The following is a 10,607-nucleotide window of genomic DNA, read 5'->3' as shown; positions in this document are numbered from 1 at the left end:
ACTGCCCCTGTCCGTTGGTTGTCTCCCCACTGCACCCTCTTTCCTTCTCCATGTACGTCTCTCTCCTCGCACATATACATATACATATATATAATATACCTGGCCGCAGGAAGTAACAGTTGCGTGCACCGCATTGGTATCGCCGCAAGTGGTGGTCAGGCCACACACACGCACGCACACGGACACCGAACACGCACACGGACACCGAACACGACAACACGCCACAGGGGCCCAAGGTGCTGTTCTTGTTGGTTTGTCCATCCCTTTCTTCTGCGTTTTGGCAGGCACTGACAGCCCCGCAAAGCAGACCACCTCGGGCTTTGGAGGGGAAATAAAGCAAAGCAACAACAGCACATGACAGGAGAGAAAAAAAAGAAGTGAGTACACTAGAGACAATTAAAATAACAATAAAAGGAATTGAGCCAAACATACGGTCAAAACGGAATGGCGAAGTATCTTGCTGGTACGCGAGGGCAGAGCAGAGTATCTCTCTTTAGCTGTGCGCTCTGGACCGTGACCGCTTGCATGGTGACACTGCTGTTTGTTAGTCTGCCGACACATGCGGCAGCCGTCGTTGTGGACCCGCCTATGCCATTATTGAATGTTCCCTTTAATGTGACCGCTGACTTTATGCAAGCGGGAAAAAATTTGTTCTTATCAAGCGCCTCATCGTGTGAGGAGTCAAAAATGGTGGGCTCCTTCTGCACCCTGCCGGCAAGCCGCACCTGTGAGTTCACCGTGCCCCCGGCGAGCGTCGGCGTTAGTGCCGAGTACGACAAGGAGGTTCCACTGCTCTACGTCTGCTCCAGTGCCGTTCCTGCAAAGTGCATCCAGACACTGCAAGTTCACGTTATAGATTCCGTCCCGCGTTACGTCTTTACGGGGGTGCCGTCTACGCTGGCGCTGGGGAATGCGACACCCGTGGGCAGTGTCATCGGCTTCTTTGTTGACAGCGACTGCAGCTCTCCGTTTCTTGACATGCTGGCCGTGAAGCTGGGTGAGGACAGGAGGTTAACCTTGACTGTCAGTTCCAGCCGCATCATGCACTTCTGCGCGCGTATCCCACAGGGGCCTACTGGGGAGCTGTCGGCGTTTTTACAGGCGGCGACCGTGGTGGCATTCGCGCCCTTTTCCGCGAGTGGGCCAGGGGCGGTCCGATACACCACGTCAACCTTCGTCTTAAGCGAATTTAATCAGATCCCATTTGCCAGTTTTTCGCGTTCCGTGTTGTGTGATCCGCTGCTGCAGGAGCCGGTGTCGAATGGAATGCTGCAGCGTGTCACGCTCTTCGTATATGTGCCCCGAGGGGAGTACTACCTGTGCACGGGGGTGCCGTATTACATGTCCACCCGGGTCTTTATGCCCTCGAGCAGCCTCATCCAAATTAAGGAGTACGGGTTGCAGCCGCACACGATGTACACCGCCCTGCCCACCAACGTGACTCTCGCGTTGGACGCGGCGTCAATGCAGCATGACACCGGCACCACCATCGCACTCTTTCGATCCCCTGATTGCAGGCAAGACAATGTCCTCCCCTGGCGCCCGTCGCGGGAGTGGACCGTGACCGATCCGGGTTTGTACTACGCATGCATAAGGGCTACAGGGCAAAAAGGAAAAGTCAACGTGCTTGCGGCCAACGTGACGGTGATGACCAGACCCACGACGGCGTCGTCGCCGTCTCCCGCCGTTAGAGGCGTGGACACTGTCGTCACACTGGGCAATCGCGCGGCGTCCATCCCTGGCGCCATTGTCGTGGGGTTATCCATGACGTGGGACTGCTCTCAGCTGGTCTCCAGGGCCACCACGACAGAGACCGGAGACAAGGTCACCCTCCGCGTCCCAGAGAACGCGCTCCAGACGATGTCCCTCTGCGTCTCAACCCCGTTCTCCTCGAAGCCGCTGCCCCCGGGTGAGGCTCCAGATCGTGGCTACGCGTATCTCTTGGACAAAATTACGACTCGGCCGTATGCCCTGAAATACGCTGCCCTCTTTGCAGGGAAGGCGGGAATCGTCACATTTGATCCGGGGGTGCAGTTTGAGGCAGGGGCGAAGGGGGTGTTTGCCATGGACGCATGCACCAAGGCCGTTGGCGTCGAATTCGCGATGAATGAGACTTATGCGAAGAGAGTTGTGCTCCCATACGCTGGGAAGTACTCACTCTGCGTAAAGGTGCCGCGTGACGCATCCTTCACCCCTTTAGCTTCAGTTGTGGTGTACGGTGCGGTGGCATTGACCCCCACCTCCATTCTTGCGGACGCCACCACAGATGTTTTGGTGTCGCAGGTCCCCCCGGTTGCCCCGGTGAGGATCGTTGCCGCAGCTGACTGCAGTGCTGTCCCAGTGGCTGAAGGAACGGCGAGCGGGAGTGGGACGTCGGAGCTCCGGGTGTGGTACGCCACAGCGACCAACCTGACCGTGTGTGTGGGGTATCATGGAAATGACATCGGGGGAGACTGGAATGTAATCCCCGTCGGAATTTTGCCCGTGACGAGCGTTTCTCTCCTTCCAAAGACCGTGATTGTGAATAAGCAAAACCGTGTGAATTTCGTTGTACCCGACGGCGCGGCTCTCGCCGGATTTCGCGTCGTTGCAGTTCGTGGAGCGGGGGCGTCATGCGCGTCAGCGCCCTCGGGACCGACGCTGCCTGTCACTGTCCCCAAACACGGACGGGCATTTGTTCTCTTTACACCACCTGAAGTCACAGTCTGGACGCTGTGTGTGGGGAACTCCCTCGGCGCGTTCAGCCCCGCTGGAGGTGTTTCTTCTGTGGAGCCGTTGGCGATGACTACAAATCCCTCGCCAGGCGCCGCCGGATTGCCTGTCACGATGAAATTTGACGGGGCGTCATGGCAGGCGCTCAACCCAACACGATTTGCAGTTACAGACACGGAGGACTCGTGTGCATTTGCCAGTGAGGACAAAGTTCCTCCCACCTATGGGGAGGGCTCTATTGACGCCGCCAGTAGGGTCAGCAGCTCATTTTTGACGACGCAAACCGGCACATTGACAGTCTGTGTTGGATGGGAGGATGAGGCGGGAAGCTTCTTTGTCTACGGGAGCACCATAAAACTTGTGACGTTCACGTCCCTTTCTAGATATGTCATCCGCAACTCACCGAATAACGTTTCAGCGTACCCAATCATTGATGGGTGCTCTCTGTTCCTTGTGCACTGTGCCACGGAGGACATGTGCGGCGCCCCCATTTCATCGACCGTCTGCTTGCATGCGACACGACGGTACCACACAAGTTCCCTGGTTCCTCTGCAAGGTGCCCCGCTCGGGCAGTATGTGCTGTGCCAGGAAGACGTGCACCAACACGAAGTCGCGGCCTCGCCTGTGCTTGTCACAGCGGTGGATCCCTTTGCGGTGACCCTCGTGGATACGGAGGTGCGACAGTACAGAGCGGCCGACGTAGCGGTGAGCGGGGGCGACACACGCACCCGCACGGACTCCATTACCCTCTTTACGATGCCGCCAGGTGTCTCCTGCGGCGCAACGGACGCACGACGCGAGGATACGACGCTTCCTGCGGGCGTTTTCAACGGAACCATCACCGTGACGAAGCTCACCCCCATCGTGGAAGAGGTCCAGTTGTGCGTGGCCGCATCCCCAACGGACGCGTTTCTCGCAACAACGTTCACGCTTCTCCCCTACATGACTCCCGCGACGATGCTTACGGGCCGCACCGTACACGTGCGCTCTGGCGTGTGGAAGGAAAATGTGGTGGCCAAACTCACCGCCGCAGCGGACTGTGCGGGGAGTGTGATGAGCGTTAAACCCGCGCTTGTCGCCGACTACGTCTCCGAGCTACGGGTGGACGGGTGCGCAGGCGGCAACCTGGATCGCACCTCTGTGCACTACTGCGAAAGCCGCGATGGTGGGAGCGTGTACGAGCACCGAGGGGTGATGCCGCTCATTCGCCTTCAGAGCTGCGACCGCGACCATCCTGCCGCGATTCTGCCTATAAAAGTTCCACCGGCTAGACCTATAGAGAACTACGGAATCGACACAGCGCTCCTCGTAGGTCCGGTGCTTTCTAAAACGTCGGATTGTCGGGATTTGTTGCCGGGGGCACGCGGGTATTCACCGAGGTTTGATGAGACGGCAACATTTTTTGTATGTGCGCGCCCGAAGGGCGATCGTCAATTTGTGTTTACCAGCGACACTCCGACGCTTGAGGTGGAAAACTTCAAAGCCTCGCCGACGTCTATTCCGAGTGAACTGTTCGACGGTGTTGGTGGCAAACTCCCTGTGCTGTTGAGGCTGAACTTCCGTACCGCCACAAAGGAGACCTACCTGAGCCGCAGCGCGAGCTGCGGTAGTTTGTTGGCGGCCGCAGCTGGTCTTGCGGATGAGCCGCCACGTGCATGTTTGGAGCTTACAGGGGTCTCGGGGGTGAAGTACGTGTGCGTTGCAAACCCTGACGGCGGCCCACCACAGCTGCCCGTGGCGGAGCTTCTGGTTGTCAATCCTCCCGTTTCCTCCTTGTTGGATCCCATACTCGTGATCGGCGCCCCGTTCCGTGTGACGTTGCGGGTGGCCACTGAGAGCGGTCAACCACGGCTCTACTCGCTGGTGCCAGGGGGCGACGCCAAGAGTGTGTTTGCGCCCTTTTACGCCTCCTTTTTCCGTGGCATTTTCCTCTCGAGTGACGCATGCAGAAGCGTTGCCACGGGCAGTGCCCTGACGTACGTTGGGAGCACTGGACGCGCCGCCCTGCCCACGGCGGACATCTCCGGTGGGCCGCCGTCGCTCTCGGTCTGCGCAGGCACCCCCGCAGGGAACCTTTCCGCCGTCAAGGACATTCCAATCTCCACCGTCATCATTTACCCCGCGCAGTTTGTTGTTGGCGCCGACATCGATGTGTATGTCCCACTCACCCCAAATGGGGTGTTCCACCTGCGACGAGATCCCAGCTGCGGGGGCCCGGAGGTTGTCCCGTCCTTCACAACGAACACGGAGGCGCATGGTGTGGTGCACTTTAGACGCTCCGCAGACGACAGCTTACCCGCTATCGGCCAGTGGACGCTCTGCCTGGAAACTCACCCGGCACCTAAAGGAAATTCCTCCGTGCTCCCGGCATTGCGTCTACAGCCACTGACGACGATTGAGGCGGTGAAGCCTGTGCACTACGATGTTCGGGGTCGCGATGTTGTTCTCTGGGTCGACAGTCCCTTCTATTTGCTAAATGATTTGTGGATTCCAAACTTGCTCCCTGGCTTTAGCACAGACCGGGGTTGCAGGGAGCAAGCGACCAGGTATGGCTCCTGGAAGGCAGCTAAAGACCCGAAGGGCCGTGGACTGCGACGCATTGTTGTCTACGCGTATGAGCCTGCCGGCCCCTTGTACCTATGTGCGGCTGTGCCGGTCAACAACACCGTCGCGGCTGTTCCCTACACAGGTGCAATTCGCTTTCTGCCACCCAAGTTCTCCCTGCCGGTTACGGTTTCACGTTGTGCGGCCTGGCATTTGAGCTCCTGTGCGCTTCCGGATGTATCCCCGCCGGGGGCATTCATGACGGTTATTAAGGGGGATTGCTGCAGACTTATTGATCGTTTGAACACCGTCGGAAGCCTCACCCGGGACAGCGACAACACATGCCGCCTGCAACTAGACGCGGCACTGGTGAAAGATTACCCCAGCAACGAGGAGTTCAGCGTGTGTGCGTTGCACGCCGGCGATGCCTCCTACTGCACCACCCTGGGCACCGTCCAGGCGAGCAACGAAGGATGCTTTGAGGGAACCACCACCACTGGCACCACGCTAAGTACCAGCATGCTTATTGCCATCATTGTGCTGTGTGTGATTTTTGGACTCCTGCTGCTCGTACTTTTGCTCTGCCTGCTCCTGCGATGCCGCAACCGAGAGCAGGACAAGGAACGGGACACCTACCTGGCCTATCCGCAGTTGCATGGGAGCGAGACAAACCCTTTGACGATATGCACCTCAAGTACAAGTCCTCCGCGGGCGCCGAAGGAGTCCCTGTTTCTCGCGACACGTGGGAGCCACTCCTTTGGCGTCTCCCAAAACAACTTCGCTGGTAGCAGCGCCACGGACACCATCTTGCTGCAGGCGGCCGCGGCCGCGGCAACGGCAACGGGCGCGCGGGAGGTGACCCGGAGGAGCATGCTGGAGGGCTTGGAGGAGGGCGAGCGGGACCAGGTGAGGCTGGAGGAGGCGCGGGATCGGTACAACCTTCGCCTCGCGTGCGCCGAGGAGCAGGAACGCGTCCGGGTTGCGGCGAAGGAGCAGGAGTTTAACTTCGAGTACAGCGGAAATTGGACCAACCCGTTTGCCGCCAGCGGCGGCGGGGACGACCTCGCCGAGGGCCCTGCGCCCTCCGCGCCGAAGCCGGAGGAGCTGGACACCTTCACGGACACCGAGGACGGGCCGGAGCCGGGGCCCAGAGACGGGTACCTGACCTCCGTGGTGGAGCTTGCCCCGGCCCTGGCGCCGTTCCAGCACGACCCGTACCTGCCCGTCGATCCAACGACGAATTCGATGGGTTACACGACAACGCAGCGGTTTCATGAGGAATGGCGCTTCCTCTTCGAGGCCGAGGGGGTGCGGCGGCAGCGCATCTTCAACTATGCAGAGGAGGAGTGGCAAAACCTTATCGATGCAGAGTTTAGCGATTACGCCTACCTGCAGCAGGCGGTGTCAGAAAAGCCACTGCCGCCGCCGCCGCCGCCGCCGCCGCCGCCACTACCGCTCGCCACTGTTCTGCCCTTTGCGATGCTTATTGGTCAGCAGCAGGACGCCGAGAACAAAACCCACGTTCGTAGTGATCTCAATTGCATTGACGATGTGGATGATGTCTATGACGCACCCAGTCATCCTGCGCCGATGCGGAAGCCCGAGAAAAAAGGCAGCGTGAAGAACGTCGGGGATGATCGTGTAAACACGGCACCCGCTACCCTGGCCGGGCGGGGCGCCCGTGTGTCTACCGCTGGGGAGGATGAGCTGCTTTCCGGGGGAGAACGCCTTCGGTGCATCGGGGCACTCAGGCGAAAAGACAACTGACCCGTCACACACCGCTGGGGAGCGGAGGCGCCGTACCCGCAGGGAACCCAATAACAACCCTGGACAGGAGCCGGACACATCAGTCTTGTTCCGGGTCCAACACGGCACCGCGCCGCACAAAGTTCAGCATCTTCCCCGACAACTGGGGTTTCGGTGACAGCGACGGCGGTGTGAACAGGCCCCCAGAGGCTACGGATCCTCGGAAGTAGACGCCTCGGCCGTGAGTAGAGACAAGAAGTTCCATGCTTGCTCCAATGACTGCCGCAAGGAAGCCACACACACACGGAACAAGCAAAGAAAAGAAAGCAAAAAAAAAACGCAAGTACATGCTGGGGGTGGGGTCTTACAGAGTGAGAAGACGTGCGTCAGGCAAGAAGGAACGACAGTAACGACGTATGAAAGTTTTGTTTGGTTCTTTTTCGTTTGAGGTGTGAATATGCGTGTGTGTGTGTGCGCGCGCAGAGGCGTGGCAGAGTCTCACGTCTAGAGGCGGTCAACCGGCTTCTGAATGCACCAACACTCCGCCCAACGCAATCGACTCACGCATGGGGAAGAGGAATGTCGACTTTGGTTTGAGTAAACCGACCAAGTCAAGAACAACCGCAAAAAACAAACAAACAAACAAACGCGACAGCGCAAAGACCTTCTGAGAAGGTGCCTGAAATGATGATGAACTCATTTAGCCATATTTGTGTTTATATATTTACATTCCTTTATATGGTCAGGTATTTTTTCTTATTCCCTTCCTTCTCCCCCCAACGCTGGTGGGACGGACTGGCGCGACACGCGAGTTAATTGTACAGCTCTCCCAAGCTTTGCGGCTTCGCACACTGACACACGAGTTTGGTCTGCGCTGTCATGTATCTTTAACCGTGACTACTTAAAAGCATATCAGTTTATAGAGTGAAGAGGTCTGCAGATATATTATATATATGTGTGTGTATATGTTTCTGTGAGTATGTGCATTTAGTTATTTATTTTTCTTTTTAAGAATTCAAGAACCCTCTGCCTTTTCTCCGAGGTTTGTCTAACGCGATTATTGGTGATTATAGAACAATGGGGACTTGATGGACCGAAAAGTCTCGAATAAATAAGGAAATGAGCGGGCGAGTGCGCTCGTGAGAGACGGCGTGATAGAGCGAGAGAAGCAACCGCATGTGCATTTATGTGCCTATATGTATTTATCCTCCAACCACTCTCATTATTATCATCAACATGTCTCTTTTTATATGTATCCCTCTCTCTCTCTCTGTGTGTATGTGTGTGGCTGTACAGCTTGAGATGCAGCAGCGGGAACTGAGTGACCGCTCTCATGGAGGCGGGAACGGGCATCAAGACGCAATTACCTCGATGCGCACTTGAAAGGGTTTCCCTTGGCTGTGGCATGCACACACCCATTTTTTCAGCCGTGCGAGTGGGCAGCAAGAGGAGCGTGGGAGCAAAGAAGGGAGTAGAGAGGCATGCGACGCGAAAAAAAAAGGTGCAAAGATGTTGGTGGTGAGAGGTGAAAGATAAATCAACCGCCTCCCCGCGTGAACGCACGCGCGCACCCAGAGACACGAGCACAACGGACTCGAAGAAAATATGAAGGAAAATATGAGAGTCCTGACATAATGATATTTATTTATTTTTTATTTTTATTATCTTTGAATTTCCTTAAGACATTGTCGTTTTTTCTTTTTTCTTCTTACCGGGGGAGTCAATTGGGGGGGGGGGGGCGGTGCATGTCTGTGTGGCTTGTTTTATGTGTATTTGCGTTTTCTTCATGCGCGTGTGTGTGTGCCTGTGTGGGACGAAGGGATGGGGACGCTGCGTCTCTTGCGGCGGCTCGTGAGGAAGTTTTTTCTTTTGTTTTATTATTATTGCCCTTCTGTCGCTTCCTTCCCTTGCCGTGTTTTGTGGCGCGCCCACCTCTCCGCATGCCCGCTGCTTGCTGCTGGTGGCGGCGGCGACGGCGAAGCGCAAGAAAGCGTCTCAGCGATACAAACCACAGTCGCGTAGGAAGAAAGAGGCAGGCGTCGAGGATGCCCAGCGCCTTGAAGCGTCTCGGCAATGAGCTGCGGGAGGCCTCGCTAAACCCGGAGAGCGACGTGGAGCTGCACCTCCTGCATGCCAACAGTCTCTTTACGTGGGAGGCGATTCTGCGTGGCCCCCCCGACACTCCCTTCGAAGGGGGGAAGTACCGTTTGCTCCTACGTGTGCCGCAGGACTACCCGATGCTTCCACCCACGGCGAACTTTTTAACAAAAGTTTTTCACCCAAACGTGAACTTTGACACCGGCGCCGTTTGTCTTGACATCCTGAAGAGTCGTTGGTCCCCAGCGTGGACGCTGAACAGTGTGTGCCGCGCCATTTTGAGCCTGCTGGCGGAGCCGGAGCCAAACAACCCCTACAACTGCGATGCGGGGAACCTGCTGCGCGCCGGCGACACGGAGGGGTACGCCTCGCTGGTGCGCATGTACGCCATCATGGACGCCGGCGCCCCGCCCTTCCCGGAGCTTGCGTAGCCCGCCGGATCGAGGCAAGCCCGCCGCCGCGCTTCCCCCTCCCATCCTTCCTTTTTTTTTATTTTATTTTTCCCTTTCCCCGCCAGTCTGCGTGATGTACGTTGGCCTCAAGGCAAAACGAACATGGGCGCGGGGGGAGGGGGGAGGATGCGCGCACGCGAGAGAGCGGCCAGGTTTGTGCGTGTCTGACCTGCCGTTCTCTCCTTCGTTCAAAGTGCAGCGGCTGACGCTGCACCGCGTGGCTCGGCGGGGGGCGGGGAGAGGAGTTGCTGCAGTTTGGTTCCACGAAAAAACAAACAAACAAACTCAGAGGTGGCGGCACTCGCGTCTCGCGACACCCACCACTGCGACTGCACGCCGCGCTGAGGTTGCGCCTTCTTCCACTTCTTCCACCTCTTTTTTTTTGTTTTTGAATGTCTCTCTCTCTCTCCCTGGCTGGCTGGCCGGCTGGCTGTCAGTCATTGCAGGTAGGAGAAGCTACTCACGCCACAGTGAGGGGACGAACCGAGCGCAATCAGATTTATTGTTATAGGACGACAGTGTGAGACGGCGAGGAGAAAAATCAACCAAATAAAAACAAAAAGCAAAAGGAAAGGAAAAAAGGAAAGACACCCGTAAAGAGCGAGAGACGTAGGTAGCAGCACAAGCGGGGATAAAGGAAAGCAACTACAACAAGAACAACAAAAAAGACCCTTCACAGCACAATCGGCAGAGTAAGCAAGGAGCCGTGGCCGAAGCAAAGCCAAGGAGAGCCTCAGCGCGCAGACACGAGCGTGTTCGGAGCATCGTCGGACGAGACACGCACACCACTCGCATCCACGCGGATCCCACCGGCATTAACGGAGAGGTGGGAAGGAGCCGCTGCAAGTACGGCGTGAGACAGGAGCGGCGACAGGCGACCGAAGGCACAGACCGCCGCCAGTCGCAGCCGTGAGCGAGGCAGCAGCAGCAGCAGCAGCACACGCGAAGGGGCAGGAGAGAAAGCGGCGTGGGGCCAGACCCGCGGAGAAAGCGAATCAGAGAGAGAGTGAGTAGAAGAGGGGAGAGTGCAAGCCGCGGCAGGGAGATTGGGAGTGT

General features: G+C 57.4%; 3 protein-coding genes across 3 annotated transcripts, besides 8 other annotated features; 2 read left to right on the top strand and 1 right to left on the bottom strand.

Annotated features, from left to right (window-relative positions):
- Window positions 1-72: 72 nt before the first annotated feature.
- Window positions 73-98: a microsatellite.
- Window positions 99-158: 60 nt separating this feature from the next.
- Window positions 159-216: a microsatellite.
- Window positions 217-444: 228 nt separating this feature from the next.
- On the top strand, window positions 445-7,023 carry Tco025E_04713 (uncharacterized protein; the record flags this gene model as incomplete). The annotated part of the gene is made up of 1 exon (XM_029371621.1): window positions 445-7,023. The coding sequence occupies one exon, from the start codon at window positions 445-447 to the stop codon at window positions 7,021-7,023; it is 6,579 nt and encodes a 2,192-aa protein (XP_029228365.1).
- Window positions 7,024-7,626: 603 nt separating this feature from the next.
- Window positions 7,627-7,650: a microsatellite.
- Window positions 7,651-8,640: 990 nt separating this feature from the next.
- Window positions 8,641-8,667: a microsatellite.
- Window positions 8,668-9,047: 380 nt separating this feature from the next.
- Tco025E_04712 (ubiquitin-conjugating enzyme E2) lies at window positions 9,048-9,530 on the top strand (the record flags this gene model as incomplete). The annotated part of the gene is made up of 1 exon (XM_029371620.1): window positions 9,048-9,530. One exon carries the CDS (start codon window positions 9,048-9,050, stop codon window positions 9,528-9,530), a length of 483 nt encoding a protein of 160 aa, XP_029228364.1.
- A 284-nt stretch (window positions 9,531-9,814) lies between these two features.
- Window positions 9,815-9,836: a microsatellite.
- A 125-nt stretch (window positions 9,837-9,961) lies between these two features.
- Window positions 9,962-9,984: a microsatellite.
- Window positions 9,985-10,103: 119 nt separating this feature from the next.
- Window positions 10,104-10,137: a microsatellite.
- Window positions 10,138-10,193: 56 nt separating this feature from the next.
- Window positions 10,194-10,217: a microsatellite.
- A 67-nt stretch (window positions 10,218-10,284) lies between these two features.
- On the bottom strand, window positions 10,285-10,607 carry Tco025E_04711 (uncharacterized protein; the record flags this gene model as incomplete). The annotated part of the gene is made up of 1 exon (XM_029371619.1): window positions 10,285-10,607. A coding segment is annotated over one exon (323 nt), but the record flags the coding sequence as incomplete, so codon positions are not given.

This window comes from Trypanosoma conorhini (assembly GCF_003719485.1).
Source record: "Trypanosoma conorhini strain 025E chromosome Unknown Tco_14.4_contig_00250, whole genome shotgun sequence".
Classification (NCBI taxonomy): Eukaryota; Euglenozoa; class Kinetoplastea; order Trypanosomatida; family Trypanosomatidae; genus Trypanosoma; species Trypanosoma conorhini.
The sequence above is the reverse complement of the archived record's forward strand: the minus strand, read 5'-3'. Positions and strand labels throughout refer to the sequence as shown.